The following is a 23,325-nucleotide window of genomic DNA, read 5'->3' on the forward strand; positions in this document are numbered from 1 at the left end:
CACCAGTACACACAGTAACACCAGTACACAGTAACACCAGTACACACAGTAACACCGGTACACAGTAACACCAGTACACACAGTAACACCGGTACACAGTGACACCAGTACACACAGTAACACCGGTACACAGCAACACCAGTACACACAGTAACACCGGTACACAGTGACACCAGTACACACAGTAACACCAAACACCATCATAACACACACATGAACATAATTATTACACACACATAGCGCATTTGATGACAAACAACCTCAAAATGGATAATCACATCGGAGAATATCTCACTATACAACAACGGAACTGCAATGGAGTTCGCAATAGAATTAATGTCATCATACAGTACGTCTGTGAACACCAAATTGACGTCATAGTGCTACAGGAGACGCTGTTGGGTGATGACTTCAACCCAAGATTCAGCAGATATCGCAAGTTTTCCCTTCCCGCTGGGGAAAGAAAACGGGGTCTCATCACTTTTGTAAACATCAACTTACCTGCACAGATTATTGATGACCTCCACCTGGGGGATGAGAATGAATCACTGGGGGTAACCCTTCACTTAAACAATAATGCCCTACATATAATCAACCTATATATGCCACAGACTAAACTTGATCTTGACACACTACCTGAATTTGTTAATGAAGAACCTACCTGGTGGTCGGTGACCTTAATGCCAGACACCCACACTTTGGTGCCAACTGTCATCAGCCCAATGTCAATGGACGGAAACTGTCACTCTATGTCAGGGGAAGTGAAAACCTTAGAGTCCTGGGTGATGAACAGCCAATTCAACTCAGAGGAGGAAGATTAAACTATGCTCTCCTGCTGAATGCACAGGACACGGATGCCAGTACACACATTGTACACAGTTTATGTAGTGACCACTGGCACTGATTACCACCGTCGACATGAGCAAGAAGAAGAAAGAGTCAAGTAGAAGAAAAAGGTTATTACTCGGACCAGATACGAGACCACACTTCATAAATAAGATGAGTGACTGGTTCACGGAATACCAAATCCCTGAAGACATTGATACATTTGTTGATGACCTTAATCACCAAATTGAGAGCTGTCTCAGAGTTCTGCGCCGTACGACTGGGCGAAGTAACCATCAGAGGAAGACAAATAAAATGGTATGAGAACGATTACATAAAGATGCTTAGCGCAAATGAGTAGAAAGTACCGGAGACATCCCATTGAAAGTACCAAAGAGCTGTTTAAAACTGTGTCAAGTAGCCAGGGAAGAGAAGATTAAAGAGCGGGAGAGACAATGGCTTGAGTTCACTAGGTCTATTGGAAGGGAAACATCTGCAAGACAAGTGTGGGCAAAAATTCAAATTAAAAAAATTCAGGGGGGCAGAGCCCAGCCAGCGGTTCACAAAAAAACCCCAGGGTAAGGCTGAAGAACTAATTCACAAGTGGAGTGATGCAGCATCCTTCTCCTCCTCTCTCACTGCAGAAGTTAGCAGGAAGCAGCTCCTCCGACATAATGACAGAAGAATAAGGATAACAAGAGCACTGTCTAGTGATGACGAATATGGAGAACCGATCACAGCCCAGGAAGTAAGGGGCGCTATGAAAAGGGGTTAAAGCACTGCACCTGGTGAAGATGGCATCACCTACGACATACTCAATGCACTGTGTGAAGTTTCTGGGAATCCACTACTCCACCTATTTAACAAGTCATTCCTAAGTGGAGTGTTGCCCACACAATGGAAACACGCAATAATTGTTCCCATACCGAAACCCAATGAACCTGGCAATTACGGACCTATCAGTCTTATGTCATGCACTTCCAAGATGCCTGAAAAGATCATCCTAAACCGACTGTTGAACAAAATAGGCAGGTTAGGGGAGGGGGTCAATGGATTTGTTAAAGGACGGAGCACAGCAAACTGTATAGTTAATTACTTGGCTAATGACAAGGTTAGGTACTCTGTATTTGTTGACATCAAAGGAGCCTTCGACATATCCACAAGAGCCGTTACGAGGATTCGAACCTGCGTCCGAGAGCATTCCAGACGCTGCCTTAATCGACTGAGCTGCGACATGGACAAAAGGAGTTGAAACCGAAGTTCTACTGAACTTACTGGTTCCTGCAGCCTCTCTGAGGCACAAACCAGGGTTTTACACAACTCCCCCATGCACTCGAGCTATGTCAATAGGCCGTTCTCCCTCTTCTCCCTTACTTCATTACACACAGAAATCACAATTGTGTGATGCATCAAATGAACAAATCCACAAGGGCCGTGACGAGGATTTGAACCTGCGTCAGAGGTTCAAACCCTGGTTTGTGCCTTAGAGAGGCTGCAGGATCCAGTAAGTTCAGTAGAAATTCGGTTTCAACTCCTTTTGACCATGTCGTAGCTCAGTCGATTAAGGCAGCGTCTTGGATGCTCTCGGATGCAGGTTCGAATCCTCATCACGGCCTTTGTGGATTTGTTCATTTGATGCATCACACAATTGTGCTTTCTGTGTGTAATGAAGCCTTCGACAAAGCGCAGGTAATTGCAATCCTGGATGAGCTTGCATGCGTGGGTGTCAAGGGGAGACTCTTGAAATGGGTTGAAGACTACGTCACAGGGAGGAAGGTCAAGGTATGCTTCAATGGAGCAGTCTCAAAAACAATGAATATGGAACTAGGGGACCTTCCCCCCCCACCCCCAAGGCGGAGTCTTAAGCCCTACACTATTCAATGTACTTATGAACGCCATTGCAAATATTGATTTTCCAGAAGGAACACAACAAGTGGGATATGCAGATGATGTCCTAATACAAGCTCCCACATTGGAAAAAATTAAACAGTCCATTGAACTCCTTGGAAGGCTATGTATTGAGTTCGGTTTCACTCTCTCCACAAACAAGACGAAGGCATACTCCCATCACAAGCAGGGGGCAAATGAAGAACTACAAATTAATGGTGTAACACTTAATTGGGTTGACCACCACAGGTACCTTGGCATCATTGTCAGCTCTCACAAGGGAAAGAAAGAAGAGCTTAACCAACTCATAGGAACATGCAAAAGTCGATTCAGGGCACTGAAAACCTATGGCCTGGAATGGATAAGGAACCTCTATTGCCGTCCTTAAAATGGTGTACACAGCTCATGTGCGCTCCGTCATAGACTATGCTGCACCTGTTTTGTGTACCTACTCCCAAAACGATGTGAAAAGGCTCGAAAGCATAGAGAATGAAGCAATGACAATCATTCATGGAGTTCCAAGAACTGCCAAGTCGTCTAATCAACGAGAGGAGTTGTCCTTTCCCAGTGTTAAAAGCAGGATTAAGGAACTGAATGCTAAGCTTGCAATTAGGATAACCAGAGATACCTATTACAATGATATTGCCAAGAAAACACTGGGTTCTGTGCTGTTAATAGGAGGAAACAGGAGAAACAAAGAAGGGCATCACAGATCAGCCTGCTACCTCGAAGAACTTCACCTGCTTGAGCAAGCCCGTGTGAGCTCATGTCTGTAGAGAGGTTATCTTCCTGGGAGGATGACTTATGCAGGATTATCATCAATGAAATGGCAACAAAAAATCCAACATGATACCACAAGAAATGAGACACGAGTATCTCTGGGACATTTATAAAGAAGCCGGAGATGAACTAGAACAAATTTACACTGATGGGTTATCTAATTCTGACATTGGCAGGGCTGGTGCAGCATTCACTGTAATTAGGAATAATGCCTTTCAATGCAAAAATGGAGGGAAAGCACGCATTGAGAACTATGCCTCTTCATCGTAAACGGAGCTAATTGTCATTGTTATGGCGTTAAGATTCCTTGAATGAAACACTAATGGCACAGTGATCTGCACTGACTCAAAAGCAGCACTACAAAGCCTAAGTAAAAATCGGGCAGAAAATTTTGCGATAGTCGCTGAAGTTAAGAGAGATATGAGGGTACTAATCAATCAGGGAAGAGTCGTCAAGTTTCTGTGGATCCACTTCCATGTTGGAATATGTGGGAATGAACGAGCAGATGTGCTGGCTGCTGAAGGCACTGAAGGAGACCATATTGAATACTTCATACCCAAGACTCTGCTACAAATTAGAGGTATTGTCAGGCAATATCACTGTGACAAGGTAACTGAAGAAAGGGGGATAGAAGCACAAACCAATAAATCTGTATGCTGATACAAACAACATGGTTGCAGCTTCAATCCTAATCATTATGAACGAAGAGGAGGTGACCTTGGGAGAGTATCAGTAATAGTGAGAATCCGTCTTGGATACAAATATCCATGGCGATTCGGAATGGAAAAAACAGTTGAGCAGCAGAGTTTCAGAATCTGTGATGAGAGTGACGGACACTGCCTTTACCATTACCTGAAAAAATGTGAACACCTGAGAGACATTAGAAATATGTGTAGAATAATAAACCCCACATTGTTTGAGTTAGGAAAACACTATTTGTCAAATATTGATGCTGTTCTTAAAAGATTCCCCCATTTTGCACCCGCAAGATAACGTAAGATTTTAAAGGCTGACAGATGTTAATCTTCTTGTTTGAGGAGCTGTTCACTTGAGACAGTTAAGCAAGTCCCAGCTGTGTCTGGGTACAAGTGACAGGATGAACAACTAAGTGGGTTTTCTTCCTATTGGGGAGTGTTGTACATGCTGCTAAGGCGGTATGTCCACTCACAGGATGAGTGGCGCTGCCCAATAAACTCACCCCTTTTCCCCTGGGGGAAAATTAAAAAAAAAATTGTTACTGTACCATGTCATCAATTTAAGTGTTCCTTAAATTACCTGTTTTTATAGTACTTTACAAGTTAATTACACCATTTGCTATAAAATTGCAGTGTAATTTTTTATTCTTTCAACAATCCATTTTATTTAAAATTTTAGAGGAAGTTAATTTTGTTTTAAATTCTTGATGCCTTATTGCCCACATGTCCTGCATTACATGTTGATTCTTTTGACTGCATTTTTCTGCATTATATTAATTATTAAGCTTTTATTATGCCACATCTTGAGTGTTGAATTCTATATTTGTTTAATTATTTTTCTTGAAATTTGCAATTACACCTTCTAGGTTTATAATCAAATTTGTTATGCTTTGCCTGGTTTAATTAATTATATTACTCTAGATTCAAGTCATGTTCATACCAGATTGCATATTTAATTTACAATTTTGCTGATTCCCATTTATTTTGTCGTGCCTAACTATAATTTAAATGTTTATTCTTTGCATTTACTTACTTAAGCCTAGTTTGATATTCTGAATGTTTTTATTCTGTAAATTCTAATCTTATACCTAGTGTCTCTAGCACATGTGGGAACCGACCTGTGAGATTTATATTTATTTAATTTATATGAATATATATAGAATTTATATTTACATTAATTTATATACTTCGATAGCAATTTGTATAATGATAAGTGGACTGTATTTCTGCAATAATCTCTTAATCTCACAAATCGATCCTCTACACATTAGGGGGGTGTATATTAATTAATTTATATATATGCAGCCAATCAAACTACAGTATTAACTACATACATTGAAAAGGTTCCTTATCTTATAGTACAGCAGGTTAGTCCACCAGGTATAACAAGGGTGTAGACACCAAATTATCCTCTTTGAGGTAGCTTCCATCACCCAGTAACTGGTGCACAAAGTCTTCCTCGTCTTGACCTGTCAAAAGGGTGCTAGCTGTAAAGCCAGATACCTATATATGACAAGCTATATCAGAGAAAACACTGTACATGGAACCTTAAAGACCTGGCTTAATTACCTTTAGTTTGAGGCTATGTCGTGCTCTAACCGGATAACCCTACCCAATGACATTAATGGCCACTAATGATAGATAATGGGTTTCGGAAAGAACACTTAACTTGATTTGATGACAGCGTGTTGAAAATGGTACACCTTTGGTTTCCATAACACTACGTCCAAGTAAATTTAACAGGAGCCGAATTTGCTCCCTGTGAGCCTCTGGTCTAGTATCAACAACAATGGCTGCCCTCCTTCCCCACTGACGCCTGGCTTACATTGTCCAGATGTCAAATAGTGATAGAAGGGTCACATTTACTCTACTTTAATATTGATAATTAAGTTAATTTATATGAGATGTTTTATGATGGTAAAGTCCAAAGACTAATGTATTTAAGAATAATTCCCACCATAATAGGTGGTGAATTATAATAGTATGTGGTGATGATATCCTGTTTTCTATAGACGGTAATTCCACTACAAGTTACGTTTTCTATGGGTAACTTGTTGGTAATACAGCAGCAATTATCTGTCTATATGATATATTAAATGGTGTCGGATTTTCCGACATAATTCCCCAGGGGGCTGCTTACGGGTCGAAGTCCTCTTTAGAACAGATGAACACCGATACTCCTCCTTCGAATTATTAGATTAATTTGATGTTAGTAGTTAGTAATCACACATTTGTGCATCTGTTCGTACAGGACGGATGTCCCGTACTAGAGTTGCAGGGGTTAGAAGTCTAATGCGCTTTCATTTCCCTGTTAACTCTTGAAAGGCTAATATTCAAGCCTAATTACATATTATTTAACCCAGAAGACTGGATGTGATCAAGTACTATAGTCAAGTACGATTCAGGGACTGCAGTGAGATCAGTGACATTAGATATAACTTGAAGTTTGTTCAGGTAACTAGTCACTGATATATAAACACTGAGGCCCATGGAATACATCTTGATTAAATAATAAATGTATCAAATCAGTCATCAGATTTATTGGGGTTTAATTTAGTTAATTGATTCAGAAGATTGAATAGCTCATCATTAAAGTAAAGTATGGTTCTGAGACTGCAGTGGGTTCAGTGACATTGGTCGCAGTGACTTGTAGCTGTTTAGGCTACTGTTCACTGATTTGCCACTGAGGCCTCATGAACTCATCTTCAGCTTCAAATGATGATACTAACATCAACCTCTGTTGGTATAGTCAGCTGTAATCTCCTTAGTATAATGCTACTGGAGAAATATAATCAGCTGACAAATTTAGATTTCTACTAGTATTGTTTATCTGCAGGCATAGGTCTCCTCAGGCTTGATACTGGGCCTGAGAGTAATTTACCTCCTGCAGAGTTTAACATGGTTATACCCTGATATTTAGTAGGGCTACCGATGAATCGATGGCAATAGTCTGTCCCTACAAGGAGACCGAAGTCGGTGAGGTGATCAGACTTAATATTATCTGCCAATTTTATTCCTCTATTTCTCAGGAATTTGGCTGTGGCTCTCAGACCTTGAACTTGTAGGTCTACTGGTATTTTGTCCACCACAATGGCTTGTACTCGACAGACGTACCTGCCTAAACGTACTGATGGTTGTACCACCTGGTAGACTTGAGGTCCTGCATCTGTTACAAACCCTGAGATGTTGAATGACATCTGGGCTACAGGCCTTAATTGTAATTCATCTGCCAGCTTTTTAGTAATATATGTTCTCTGGGATCCTTGGTCAAACAACCCACGGGTATGGACCTTGGCCCTCTTATTCAGGATGGTAATTTGGGCAGTAGGCAAAGTCGTATTACCTTTAGACTTTGCCGATTGGACACTCTTTGTTTGTTGCACCTTGCAGTACTGTACTGTGGTGGGAATGCTATCTTCCACCTTGGGGTTTGGAGACGTTGTTTTGGTGTCTCTGCACAATGCTGCATGGTGCTGACCTTTGTTACACCTATTACAGATGTGTAATTGGGTATCACAGTCGTTGATGTTATGTTTCCTGAGGCACCTCGTGCAATGTTGCAAATCTTTGAGTCGCTCAACACGGGCGTCACTATCAGGAAAATTAGGGCAGTGGTACATTGAATGTTTCTCATTGCAGAACAAACATGTTCCATAGCTTCCAGTACCCTTTGGTGTCACGTTCTTGGGTGACACAGTAACTATAGGCTTGGAGGGTCCCACTGCATATACGCCCACACTGCCACTGTTCCACTTTGGTGTTGAATTATATTGTCTAGATTGATTTGGAGTACCTTTGGTACTCTGTGGTTTACTATTATTGGTTTCTGAGGGTTTACTTGGTGGTTTTAATTTGTCATGTGTTCGTAATTGATGAACTACTGACTTTAAACCTTCAGATATTTCATTCATGGATAAGATACTTTTATTGTAATGAGCACTCATTTGTCTCAATATGTCCCTAGGTATTTTCTCCTGGACAATTATTTTCAAGACCCACTCAGCCCCGTTTGTATCTGCTGTCAGGCTGAGGGCATTGATCAATGATTCTACCTCCAGCTTGAAGACTTGGAGTGAATCAGCTGAAGCCTCCGGTGGGGGTAAATGCAACAGCTCATGAACTAAATGTGATGTTCTTACTTCTGGATCAGCATAATTATCCTTGAGGAGTTGTACTGCCAGATCATAGCCGTCATTAGTTAATCTCAGATGGGATACTACTGTTTTAGCCTCACCTGATAATTGGCCTTGCAAATAAGAGAATTTACTACTCTTTGGTAAAGATTGTTTTGAGTCTACAAGGTCAACGAATTTGTTCCAAAATTCGTCAAAATCTTCCTCATCTTTTCCTGAGAAAGTGGGTAAATTAATTGGAGGGAGTCGAGCTTCTGCTTGACTCGTATTAGATGCAACTGTTGTTGTTGTTGCTGTTGCCTTGTTCTGGGCAATTAATTTGACATAAGGCTGTAACGTGGCCTGAGTGTGATCTTCATAATTCGCAAGATCAACCATAATGTCGTCTATTTCTGTTTCTGATAAATTGGTGTTGGCAAGTTCAGCCACATATGTTGCTATTTGACATTTGATTTGCTCAAATTTACCTGCAGCTGCTTGATAATAGCTTTCCAGGTCAGCATAATCAACTTGAGATTGTTGTGACAAATCTTCACATTTCTTGATCTGTCTTGTTAAGTGGCCTTTAAGACCTGCAAGGGTTCTTTTCATTCTCCCTGCATTATCCATACTGGCTCGTTGGTGAAGCCTTGTGGGACTTGTACTTGGGCTGCTCATAATACTGAACAAACACTAATGGTAGCCTAGGGTAAATTCTGCACTCACTAGGCAATAATCCTACCTCTACTAGAGGTTAGCACTTAAAATTAATACACATTATATATATACAATCATACACTCTAATGATTTGAGTGATAAACCAGTGTCACGGGAAGTACCTTTAGGTTAGCTCTTCTATATCACCCTAGGATGGTAGAGACACTAATTAATCACTCAAAGGTGTAATGATCATAAGTAAATTATTATATACACAACTCAACTCGAGTTGATAAAAATTACACCCAAAATAGGGTCTGGACCATTCATTAATGGTGTTAGGTTGTTGAATATAGTACAACTGACTATGGTAATAATGGGACTAGGATGAACAATAATAGTTCAACTAGTCAATTTTAAATATCCTACCCTGTTGTGGGTTGGCAATTAGTAAATATTATACTGTGATCACTAGTGCAATATATATTAAATGATTCTCTATTTTGGAGAAATAATATACACAATTATTGATAATAGCCTCTTAATTAGCCTCTATGAAACTTCTAATATTATCAAGAAGTATTAAATATTATTAGTGACCTCGCAAAATAAACTCCACAAAATTCGTGGATAATCTCTCGCGAAATTTAACACCACGAAATCCGTGAACAATCACGCGACACCACAGCCACTACTTTGGCTGGCTTCAATATTAGCGCTGTCATTTCACAGAATAACACTCCACCAAATCTGTGGGTGTGCATGAAACCGCTGACTAAGGCTGATCTGAACTGAGCGGGGCTCGTGAACTCGCACGAGTCAACGCCGCCGTCATTGACTGCTGGCTTTGTTTAATCACACTGCACTAGTATATTTAATGAATCCACTGGTTAACTGGTTCATCCGGTACTAAGATGACCAAATGTGGGTTCAAAGGACCGAATAATCCGGTTCTGAAGGTCCAAATAATGTGGGAACCGACCTGTGAGATTTATATTTATTTAATTTATATGAATTTATATTTATGTTAATTTATATACTTCGATAGCAATTTGTATAATGATAAGTGGACTGTATTTCTGCAATAATCTCTTAATCTCACAAATCGATCCTCTACACATTAGGGGGGTGTATATTAATTAATTTATATATATGCAGCCAATCAAACTACAGTATTAACTACATACATTGAAAAGGTTCCTTATCTTATAGTACAGCAGGTTAGTCCACCAGGTATAACAAGGGTGTAGACACCAAATTATCCTCTTTGAGGTAGCTTCCATCACCCAGTAACTGGTGCACAAAGTCTTCCTCGTCTTGACCTGTCAAAAGGGCACTAGCTGTAAAGCCAGATACCTATATATGACAAGCTATATCAGAGAAAACACTGTACATGGAACCTTAAAGACCTGGCTTAATTACCTTTAGTTTGAGGCTATGTCGTGCTCTAACTGGCTAACCCTACCCAATGACATTAATGGCCACTAATGATAGATAATGGGTTTCGGAAAGAACACTTAACTTGATTTGATGACAGCGTGTTGAAAATGGTACACCTTTGGTTTCCATAACACTACGTCCAAGTAAATTTAACAGGAGCCGAATTTGCTCCCTGGAGCCTCTGGTCTAGTATCAACAACAATGGCTGCCCTCCTTCCCCACTGACGCCTGGCTTACATTGTCCAGATGTCAAATAGTGATAGAAGGGTCACATTTACTCTACTTTAATATTGATAATTAAGTTAATTTATATGAGATGTTTTATGATGGTAAAGTCCAAAGACTAATGTATTTAAGAATAATTCCCCCCATAATAGGTGGTGAATTATAATAGTATGTGGTAATGATATCCCGTTTTCTATAGACGGTAATTCCACTACAAGTTACGTTTTCTATGGGTAACTTGTTGGTAATACAGCAGCAATTATCTGTCTGTATGATATATTAAATGGTGTCGGATTTTCCGACAGCACACACTAAGTTAGTGACAATGCCTGCAACTGTTGCAACTCCTTCTGACTCAAATGGAGCAGTTGCTCGTACTAATGTCCAGCGCTCCATACAGATGGCTATTCTACTTTTTGCTGGAGTATCTCACGTATTGGAATCATGGTTTAGCAAAGTGGAAGCAAAGGCCAAAGTGCATTTCTCAGAACCTTCTGATGATGACTACTTGGCAATTGCTAGGTTAAGTTTTGACTCCACCAAAGGTGATTCTCATTTTGTAGATAATGAGAAAACCATTGTTAACCTCCAGTCATGGCCAGAATTTAAGGATTTCTTTCGCGTTTTCAAGGCTCATGACAAGGCTATTTAGTACATTGATAGGTAGTACTCTTTTGGTATTCAGACTCACTTCCAGAACCTTGAGAAAGTACTTGCAAAGCTCGTAGAAGCAAATTTAAAAATAAAACTCTCAAAGTGCTCATTTTTAAAGGAGAAGATTAATTTCCTAGGTCATGCAGTCACCTCTTCAGGCATTACCTTAAATGAATAAAAAATTATTGCTGCCCGTGATTTTCCAATGCCTCGTACTGCAGAAGCCGTGAGGCAGTTTACAGGTTTTGTAGGATTTTATCGTTCGTCTATTGCTGGATTCTCTACAATAGCCACTCCACTTTTCAAGTTGCAAAGAAACGATGAACCCTTTGTTTGGGAAGAAGCCCAAGAACAGTCTTTCAGGAAGCTCAAAGAAGCATTCATCTCGTCACCTGTCCATAGGTACCCAGATTTTTCTAAACCTTTTATATTGGTCACAGATGCTAGTGAAATAGGCTTAGGTGCAGCATTACTTCAAACTGAAGGTCACAGAGATCATGCAATAGCTCAACTAGTTGTACATTGTCTAAGGAAAAGAAAAATTATGGTGCAACAGAGCGTGAAGCTCTAGCAGTTGTATGGGCTTTTAAACATTTCAGGAATACAATTTACCTAGTTCATGCAGGCGATGAGTCACAATAACGTGGCTGAAATATGTTGACCAGACCACACACTAGAAGGTGAAGGGACGACGACGTTTCGGTCCCTCCTGGACCATTCTCAAGTCGATTGTGAGAATCGACTTGAGAATGGTCCAGGGCGGACCAAAACGTCGTCGTCCCTTCACCCTCTAGTGTGTGGTCTGGTCAACATACCCAGTTCATGTTCGTACAGATCATCAACCAGATATTTACTCACAATTCAAGAATTTAATCCTTCATTTGGGAATATCCCAGGAAAACAAAGTGTTGTAGCTGATGCATTTTCTTAACACATAGCTGCATATCGAGTTAAATTACCCAGCATGAGATGCTATAGTAGTAGAGACAGAACAAAAACAAGACCACATATGGGCACCTGTCATTAAGTTTTTGATTTAGCAAGATACTCGTCGGATTCACAAGCCCTCAGTAACATTGAAAGAACTAGTGATGTTAGACAATTTACTGAGTAGAATAGTAAAGCTAGGGACACCCGCAAGGAAGTGTTATCAGTTAGTTGTTCCAGCTGTCTTGGTACCAACTGTGTTAAAGATTATCCATGATGCTCCTGTAAATGCACATCCAGGAAAGGATCGTACACTCCAGTAAGGTCGATTGAAGTATTTTTGGCCCAAAAGGCTAAAGAGATTGCTCATTATATTGACAGAAGTTTAACCTGCTTACAGTACAAGGGACACATCATTGGACCTAACCCAATTCATGTGTACCCAGCAACTAAAGCCCCTTGGGAATGAGTATCAATATATTTGTTGACAAATTTTGCAGAAACTGAAAAAGGTAACAAACACTTGCTTGTAATGGTTGAAAAATTTTCACATTATAGCGAACTAGTTCCTATCCTGAACAAAACAGCAGAAACTATAGCCAGTGCATTCCATGACCAAATAATTTGTAGATATAGTATGCAAAAAGTAATTCTCTCAGATAATGGTCCCGAGATCAGTAATAGTTTCTTAACTAGTTTGTGTGAATTATATAACATTAAAAAATGTAGTATTATGCCATATAACCCAGCAAGTACTAGGTTTGCAGAGCATACAAACAGACTATGCAGAGCGTACAAACAGAAAAGTGTTAGATGCCTTGAGAGTCACATTGATTTTTGATAACAGTAATTGGGATGAGTTCATATCCTTAATTCAGTATGCCATACACTCTTCAATTAATGCTTCTACAGGAGACACGCCTCATGCTATTCTTTATGGTACATATAAGATTCTTCCTAATGAAGTGATCAATTCACCCCCCTACTCCTTTGTATAACCTAGATGTTTTTTTTTCAAGTAATGCATTGACAAATGCAACCAGTCTTTAAGAAAATATGAGAACACTTGTCCAAGACAACTGCGGAGTTTACTCGAGCAAAGGAATACTCAAGCTAAGTCCAGTAAGATGACTGTCGGATCTGTAGTAATGGTACTTAACGAACGCAGGTCTTGCCCTATGTACAAGTTAACTAAGAAATTTTTAGGTCCATATAAGGTAATAGAGCTTATCAAGATTAACAAGTACAGACTTAAGAATTTGTTAACAAGATAATTTATAAACGAATATTTATACCATATGAAGTTAGCTAAAATTACTGCTGGTGAGTCTGATGCAAAAGATGACAATGACCAAGCCCAGACAGATTCTTCTATAGGGACACCACCTATTGTGGTTGACAGACCACTTGACGTAGACCTTCCGCTTGCCAGCACTTATAATCTTAGATCTAGACCTTTAGTCTCAACCATGCACTCACCAAACGTCTATTGGCTAGATGTTAATGAGAATAACAACCCAGATGCTGCTGCTGCTAACAACACTGATACTGCTAGCATTAGTGTTGTCTGCTAGTATCAGTGTTGTTGTTGACATCAGTGTTGCTGCTGACATCAGTGTTGCTGTTGACATCAGTGATGGTGCTGACATAAGTGTTGCTGCTGAAATCAGTGTTGCTGCTGACATCAGTGTTGCTGCTGACATCAGTGTTGCTGCTGACATCAGTGTTGCTGCCAGCATCAGTGTTGCTGCTGACATCAGTGTTGCTGCCAGCATCAGTGTTGCTGCTGACATCAGTGTTGCTGCTAGCATCAGTGTTGCTGCCAGCATCAGTGTTGCTGCCAGCATCAGTGTTGCTTCCAGCATCAGTGTTGCTGCCAGCATCAGTGTTGCTGCCAGCATCAGTGTTGCTGCTAGCATCAGTGTTGCTGCCAGCATCAGTGTTGCTGCTAGCATCAGTGTTGCTGCCAGCATCAGTGTTGCTGCTAGCATCAGTGATGCTGCTTCTGCTGCCAGAATATGTCGGTCTGCATCAGGTGTTAGTATCTATACTGATGTGTCAGCTCTATCAATGAAACACTGACCCCAAACATTCTATCCAACTTTTTACCTAGTTCATCATTGACTAATTTACCAGTAATTGTTTCATTGCCCACGATGAGAGCTTTCCCAGTGGCATTAGGACTGCCAGGTTCAGCTGGGTTCATCTTCCATCAGCAAGTTCATTTTTGGCTGAATCTTTTTTTTTTTTATAGATATATACAAGAGTTGTTACATTCTTGTACAGCCACTAGTACGCGTAGCGTTTCGGGCAGGTCCTTGGAATACGATCCCTGCCGCGAAGAATCGTTGTTACAACCAAGTACACATTTTACTGTTGAGTTAAACAGAGGCTACAGTTAAGGATTTGCGCCCAGTAAATCCTCCCCGGCCAGGATACGAACCCATGACAAAGCGCTTGCAGAACGCCAGGCGAGTGTCTTACCACTACACCATGGAGACTGGTGACAAGTCAATCTTATCCCAAATCAAATGTCCCGCCCCGCTGACTCCTTGCCACTGACAGTGTCACCATTAACAGTGTCAGCGTAAATGTCGGACTGAGCAAAGCTGGTAATAGGCCCAGACCAGATATAATATGTAGGCCCCATTTTGAACTGTTCACTAGGTATTACTCGGTGATAAATGCCTATGATTTATGCATTTCTATACACATGTACATGTATACACATGTACATGTGTATACATGTGCACATGTAGTGTAAGTTATATACTTACAGAAAAGAATGACAAATTATATTGATTGAATAAAAGGTAATTGGTAGCATTTTTATGAAAGTTGGCCCTCTGTGACCATTCATTGACCCCCCCCCCTCCTGACCAAGCCTGAGCATAACCACCTGGCATGACCCCCCCCCTCCTGACCAAGCCTGAGCATAACCACCTGGCATGACCCCCCCCCCCTCCTGACCAAGCCTGAGCATAACCACCTGGCATGACCCCCCCCCCCCTCTCCTGACCAAGCCTGAGCATAACCACCTGGCATGACCCCCCCCCCCTCCTGACCAAGCCTGAGCATAACCACCTGGCATGACCCCCCCCCCCTTCCTGACCAAGCCTGAGCATAACCACCTGGCATCTTTCACGTGATACGTCTTGCTAGTAAGAGAGAAACAGTGCAGTCACACTTGCCAGGTACAGTCTTTGTGGCGCAGTGGTAAGGCACTCGTCTAGCGCTTCATGAGCGCTTTTTGGCCTGGGTTCGAATCTTGGCCGGTAGGTTTGACTGGGCGGCAGTCATTAACTGTAGTCTATGTTCATCCAGCAGTGAATGGGTGGCTGGTTGTTAAACGATTTGGTGTGTCGTTTTCTGGAGAAAATTAAGATTAAAGTTTGGCCTCGATAAAAGCCAAACGTGGATGCATACACTCTGGATTCCTGTCCCCAGACGCAGTGAATTATAATAATAATAATAATAATAATAATTTTTATTTAGGTAAGGTACATACATAAAGAGATTTTACAAAGTTTGTTGGATTAATAGATAGAGCTAGTACATACAATGCCTAAAGCCACTATTACGCAAAGCGTTTCGGGCAGGAAAAACATTAATGACTAAAGCTTAAAACTAATGGGTAAAAAGAATAATTATTTCTTATTATAATTATAATTATTATAATAATTATTATAAAAGAATAATTAATTAAGAATAAAAAAGAATAATTAGTAAAATGAATTATTATTTCTCTAGTGGCCTCAACGGGGACCGGAAGTCGGTGGCTTGTCAAAAGTACCCACTCTATCTTGAAGAAATATTCATACAACTTTCTTAGATCTGCAGAGTTTCATATTAATTAAATTCTGATTTTTGTCTTGAACATTCCTAATACTTTGATAGAAGTGTTCCTCATCTTTTAAGTTTTCTTTCTCAGAAATCAAAGAAAATTGTAAATATTTTATGGCACACTAAAGAAGAATTAAATTAGTCTGCGCATTACTTTCTTAAACAATTTGGTGAGCTATTAAGCAATTGTTTGTTATTTTAGATTTAGCTATTCGGAACAAAAAGTTTCATACAACACGGGCTATAATAAGCCCGTAGTGGACTTACCTGTCACAGGAGCGGTTCCTCCAAAACTCAGTTAATGAATAATAACATATAATAAGAATTATATGTTATATAGGAAATAACTGGGAGTTTTTACCACGTTTCTGATGTTGACCTGACCATATGTAAACTGTGTAACCCGTCCTCGACTCAAGTCCATTTCATCCAGCGGTCGACCCCAAAGACGCATTGATAAATTTTTACATGTTGTTCATTCAAAACAGGAATTTTCTCAAATATAAATTTATATTATAATATATTATCATATTGTGCATATATTGACATAGGTTAGGTTCGGTTAGGTTTGGTTTTTGTCTAGTGTTGTTTAACCCCCGTTTGGTTGTCACAGAGGAAAATGTATATATATTGCGGTTAGCATTGTTAATGCGTGGCCACGTCTGTGGTAGAAAATAATAATAGTGAAAAAACTGCTCAGTTCTTGATAACTTCACCCTCACTTGGGGTTGGATCTGTGAAGAAAGAGGCACTGACGCCTTATAGAAAGAGAGACGAAAAGAACCCGAATTATTGGCAAAGAAAGGTCATAACAGGCGTCATCTTGGGATTAAAGAAAACTTATTTCATAATAATAGGTAGTTGGGTCATTAAAAGCTTTAAAGAAGAGCAACAATGATAACAGAAAACTGAGAACCACAAAACAAATCAGTGAATACAAACCTGGGTTTCCCTATTCCTGTATGGCACAATTACAGCGAGGGACCATCTGGCTACACAGTGCTGGGGCGAGGAGAACCCGCCCTGCATCACTCCTGCCCTGTGACGCGCCTCCGCTTCACTCATGTTCACCTTCTCCTCAATTGCCAAATTACCACCTGTCGGTAGACATGGTTGCAAGTGGGAGATTGGTTAGCCACCAATCACATATACAAGGTGTGCAAGCACATTTTCAATTATAAGCACATGTACTGCCATTGGATAGTGAGTGCATAAATGAAATAACTAAAGTATTTGTTAAAACAAATACACTCAATTTGAGTATTACATGTAATGTTTAGGACTAACCTTTTTCATATCCTCACCAACATGCAACTCATAAATACCTACATATATAGGAATAAGAGGATACAAGGCAACTACAAGCACATATCAAGTGGCGGATGTCTCTACAGTATTTGAATGAGATATCATAGTCATGATTAATTTCAACAACCTATGAATTGAATGAGAAACATATATTTACTTGGCAATGAAGATACATGGAGCACTAAACTAGATGAAGCCAGAGAGTGAAACTTTCAGACGCATGTAACATAAGCAACGAGGCTCAAAGTAAATGGCATTTTGTTTAGGTTAGACATCACTCCACAAAGAATAAGACATGTTTAATGAATAGAAAACTAAGTACAAGTAGGTGCCCATGAATAAAAATGAATTTTGGAGAATTGATTTTTCAATTACCATCAACAGTGAAAAGAAACATAAGAAAGATCGAGAACATTCGTGTTAGAATTATTAATCTTACTTTTTCGGTCATATTTAATAATATATATCTACAGGAAAGACTGCTACCAAAATATACTAATATATATATATATATAGAGAGAGAGAGAGAGAGAGAGAGAGAGAGAGAGAGAGAGAGAGAGAGAGAGAGAGAGAGAGAGAGAGAGAGAGAGAGAGAGAGAGAGAGAGAGAGAGAGAGAGAGAGAGAGAGAGAGAGAGAGAGAGAGAGAGAGAGAGAGAGAGAGAGAGAGAGAGAGAGAGAGAGAGAGAGAGAGAGAGAGAGAGAGAGAGAGAGAGAGAGAGAGAGAGAGAGAGAGAGAGAGAGAGAGAGAGAGAGAGAGAGAGAGAGAGAGAGAGAGAGAGAGAGAGAGAGAGAGAGAGAGAGAGAGAGAGAGAGAGAGAGAGAGAGAGAGAGAGAGAGAGAGAGAGAGAGAGAGAGAGAGAGAGAGAGAGAGAGAGAGAGAGAGAGAGAGAGAGAGAGAGAGAGAGAGAGAGAGAGAGAGAGAGAGAGAGAGAGAGAGAGAGAGAGAGAGAGAGAGAGAGAGAGAGAGAGAGAGAGAGAGAGAGAGAGAGAGAGAGAGAGAGAGAGAGAGAGAGAGAGAGAGAGAGAGAGAGAGAGAGAGAGAGAGAGAGAGAGAGAGAGAGAGAGAGAGAGAGAGAGAGAGAGAGAGAGAGAGAGAGAGAGAGAGAGAGAGAGAGAGAGAGAGAGAGAGAGAGAGAGAGAGAGAGAGAGAGAGAGAGAGAGAGAGAGAGAGAGAGAGAGAGAGAGAGAGAGAGAGAGAGAGAGAGAGAGAGAGAGAGAGAGAGAGAGAGAGAGAGAGAGAGAGAGAGAGAGAGAGAGAGAGAGAGAGAGAGAGAGAGAGAGAGAGAGAGAGAGAGAGAGAGAGAGAGAGAGAGAGAGAGAGAGAGAGAGAGAGAGAGAGAGAGAGAGAGAGAGAGAGAGAGAGAGAGAGAGAGAGAGAGAGAGAGAGAGAGAGAGAGAGAGAGAGAGAGAGAGAGAGAGAGAGAGAGAGAGAGAGAGAGAGAGAGAGAGAGAGAGAGAGAGAGAGAGAGAGAGAGAGAGAGAGAGAGAGAGAGAGAGAGAGAGAGAGAGAGAGAGAGAGAGAGAGAGAGAGAGAGAGAGAGAGAGAGAGAGAGAGAGAGAGAGAGAGAGAGAGAGAGAGAGAGAGAGAGAGAGAGAGAGAGAGAGAGAGAGAGAGAGAGAGAGAGAGAGAGAGAGAGAGAGAGAGAGAGAGAGAGAGAGAGAGAGAGAGAGAGAGAGAGAGAGAGAGAGAGAGAGAGAGAGAGAGAGAGAGAGAGAGAGAGAGAGAGAGAGAGAGAGAGAGAGAGAGAGAGAGAGAGAGAGAGAGAGAGAGAGAGAGAGAGAGAGAGAGAGAGAGAGAGAGAGAGAGAGAGAGAGAGAGAGAGAGAGAGAGAGAGAGAGAGAGAGAGAGAGGAGAGAGAGAGAGAGAGAGAGAGAGAGAGAGAGAGAGAGAAAGTTTGTGAGGGTACCACCTCTGGTGCCAATGTGGGGACCCATTGCCTCGGAGAAGAAAATAAAAAGTATTCAGAGGAGACCTTGTGGTTTCTCACTGAACACTAATATTATCTTCTCCTACCACCCCCATTCTTTTGTATGTACACATATATATTTACTTTATTTGAACTTTGTTACAAAAAAGGAGTTACATATGGGTTACAAAGATGGTTGTCATAGGTTGTCGAGTTCCTCCAGCTCCTCAGATGGCGGGCAGGAACCCTGGATGCAGTGCGCATTTCCCCTCTGTATCGCCACACTGAGGCGCTGGAAAAGAAAGCTTGCAGCTCTCGGGTCCCTTGTTGTTTCAATGAGCCTAGAACCCAGTTCCTTCAAAAAACTGGTAGCACTTTTACCCCAGGCGCCGAGTGTCTCAGAAGCAATGGGGACAAAATTGTAGTGGTGATCCAGTTCTCTATACTTACGGGATTTGGCTGCTTCCCTGTGGGTGGCAGCGCCACCTGGTTGTGCAACACTGAGGTTAATGTAGGTGTTAGCCAGGGTTGATACGCACGTGTAGTCCCATACCAACTGCTTGCCATTCTTCCAGGGGTTCACTGTGATACCATCCGGGCGACCAATAAGAGCATCAGAGTTACGGGGCGTTAGGTAACGGGGCTCTCTTTCAGCTAGGCATCCAGCTGTGGTGAGGCTCCTCTTGATGATGTCGTTAACTTCACTGTGCCTCGAGTGCCATCCCCCTGTGCTTTGGCAGAGTAGGCCATGGTGGCCGTACCTGTCAGCCACCACCTCGCCGCAAATACACCTATATCTGGTGTGGATTGGGGCAGCAAGGCGGAGGGCCACAGCAATTCGGAGGGCGTGTGGTGTGAGACGCGTGCCAGTTGCCGACATTGGGGTTGCTAACAGGAAATCCCCTGCATGTGGTGCTGCTACTGCTGTGAGGCGAGCAATGTCGTGTTGTGTTGTTGCAGCACCCAGGCACTCTGCAGCAACTTGGTCTACAATGGGACCATCCAAGCTGGATTGCTTGTGGGCTTTTGGGGATGGTGGTTGAGGTGATTGGCCTGCACGAGAGGCCCACTCTGTGGCACAGCGTGTAAAATTGGGATCATATACACCTGCCAGCTGATGTAAGTGGGCAGGTAGAATTTCCTTCACAAGGTCGTCGGATGCTGATAAGGAGGACAGGAAGGCTGGAACAGCGATTTGCGTTGCTGTTCGAACTCCGAGGCCCCCAAGTCTTACGGGAAGAGAGGCTTGTTTCCACTGTAGGTCATCGAGAGAGAGGTTAAGGGCTTTTTCTAGCATTGATTTCAGTAACCGGTCATACTCACTTAGTTTTTGGCTACTGTAAGATGGTGAACACCTCAGAAAGTAGGTTAACCTGGGGAGGGACAGACATCTGGTGATGAGGTAGAGTGCATCATGAGCATCAATATCCTCAATCCTCCCATCCATCCTCTTAAGGTCGGCGATTTTCTTATCAAGGACCTCATCGATGGCTTTCAACCCCAGGGGAGCTCCTAGGAGTGTGCTGTCTTCAGGTTTAGTTTTATGGATATTTGGCAGAAGACCCTCTATTCTCTCTACGATGCCCTGGTTGGAACATATTATTTCACATTTAGAAGGGTTCAGGGTGAGGCCTAAAACTGCACCTTGCTCCTGGATTTTTCTGATGTCCTCCACGAGGGAGTCTTGGGAACCAGCTAGGGTACCATCATCCAAGAACCAGATGTTAAGCTCGCTGGACAGGACCTCTGTGACTTGTTTGATGACTAAGCAGAAAAGGAGAGGAGCAAGGGGGTCACCCTGTTGGACGCCTTCTCGCGAGTCAATTTCATGTTCGCCAAAAAGTAGCTTAAGATCCATACTGTAGCATGAATGTACAAAAGGGTAGAGGGAAGGGAAATGACTATGAACCGCACGGAGTACAGCATCCCTCCGCACCAAATTGAAGGCATTTTTGAAATCTAGCTTGATAAGGGCCTTTTCGTCTGTGATGTTGGCGATGAAGGCTCGAGCTGCATGGGCTGCCGCCTCACACCCTTGTGGAATGCCAAACCCGAGCTGTTTTGGCTTCAGCATGTTGGCCGCTGCATCACTAACTGTTCTTGCAGCTGCCTTTGCGACGAGACGCCGGAGAGAATTGCCCACAGCTATTGGCCTGATCCCTCCATCCTTTTTCTTTAGAGCACAGAGAGATGCTCCAAAAAAGATAGGTCTTATGGACGCTGGTATGTTGCCAGCTAGACATGTGTTGGTGAATCTGGTTAGTTCCACCAAGAGGTTCTTTGCAATGTCACCCAGTGCAGGGTTGAGCATTTGCTTGAGGTGGTTGGGTTTTAGTCCTGTGAACCCACCAGCTGATCCTGTAGGGAAGGACAAGGCTGCTTTATGGACCACAGATTCAGCCACCCAGAGAGGTTCTGCTCCGGTAGCCCCCACTTGTACAATGTCGTCCTCACGCGGAGCCCTGGGTGGGTGTTTCTCCCTTAGGGCTTGAGCTGTTGCGGCATCTCTGTCGGCAATTGAGTCCTCACTGGTGATGACTCGTACTGCGCCAATAGTGTTTCCTACTTCTATTTTCTTGGTGACTGATGTTCTGATTTTTGATGTCTCGGATATGCCACTGTTGCTCTTCCTGCATTGTGTGTTTCTCGCGCGAGTGGGAAGGCGCACCTGGTTGTCCTCCCTGGGAAAATCATTTATAGCTTTGATGACTGAGGCAGCTAAGGTTTTGTCTCTCCTTGCAGGGGTGGCTAGACATATGTTGCCAAACATATGTATATATATATATATATATATATATATATATATATATATATATATATATATATATATATATATATATATATATATATATATATATATATATATATTATATATATATATAGATATGTATAGATATATATATATATAGATATGTGTGTATAACACGAAAATAAACACGTGATTAAAAATGTGACAATGTCAAACCACGGAGGAAAAATGAAACAGGAATTTCCTTAAGTACTTTCGTATATTATTACATCTTCAGGAGTGAAGATGTATTAATATACGAAAGTACTTAAGGAAATTCCTGTTTCATTTTTCCTCCATGGTTTGACATTGTCATATATATATATATATATATATATATATATATATATATATATATATATATATATATATATATATATATATATATATATATATATATATATATATATATATATATATATATATATATACATATATATATATATATATATATATATACATATATATATATATATATATATATATATATATATTAGTATATTTTGGTAGCAGTCTTTCTTGTAAACATATATTATTAAATATGACCGAAAAAGTAAGATTAATAATTCTAACACGAATTTTCTCAATATTTCTTATGTTTCTTTTCATCCGGACTCCACCTGCCAAAGATTATTGGGGAAACAAACCAGGGTATGCGTATGGAAATGTCAAGACACAAAAGCCTGGAAACCCACTTCGGCCAATCATCAGCCAGATACCCACACCTACGTACAGACTGGCAAAGCGACTCAACTGCTTGCTGACCCCTTATGTCCCTTACGCCTTCAGCCTGAAGTCTCCAAAGGAATTTGTTGACTTACTGCGGGGAACACAGGCCGCAGGGATAAGAGCCTCGTTGGACGTAGAATCACTGTTTACCAACGTACCTGTGGATGAAACAATCGGGAAGATAGCGGACAGAGTGTATCGTGATCCGGCCTGTACTCCTCTTGACATACCAGAAAACATTCTAAGCAAACTCCTCCAAGCTTGTACTAAAGAGGCACCCTTCTTGAGCCCAGATGGGCACATGTATAAGCAAGTAGATGGGGTCGCCATGGGTTCTCCCCTAGGTGTCCTGTTTGCGAACTTCTACATGGGTACCATCGAACAGAAGGTCTTAGTCGACATGAACTTGAAACCGGCCATATACTGCAGGTATGTTGACGACATTTTCACGCAGGTACCTGATGTCAAACATCTGCAAGAGCTGAAAGAGGCATTTGAGCGGAATTCTGTGTTGCGTTTCACTTACGAGATGGAAAAGGATGGGAAG

General features: G+C 41.4%; 1 protein-coding gene across 1 annotated transcript in view; it reads right to left on the reverse strand.

Moving 5' to 3' along the window:
* Window positions 1-23,325, reverse strand: part of LOC123751102 (beta-1,4-galactosyltransferase 4-like) — an 84,490-nt gene that overhangs the window by 52,865 nt on the left and 8,300 nt on the right. The window contains exon 2 of the mRNA XM_069328283.1: window positions 16,988-17,142. Within this exon, the coding sequence (XP_069184384.1) occupies window positions 16,988-17,142 (155 nt within the window). The remainder of the gene's footprint in view (window positions 1-16,987; window positions 17,143-23,325) is intronic.

This window comes from Procambarus clarkii, chromosome 2, assembly GCF_040958095.1.
Source record: "Procambarus clarkii isolate CNS0578487 chromosome 2, FALCON_Pclarkii_2.0, whole genome shotgun sequence".
Lineage (NCBI taxonomy): Eukaryota > Metazoa > Arthropoda > Malacostraca > Decapoda > Cambaridae > Procambarus > Procambarus clarkii.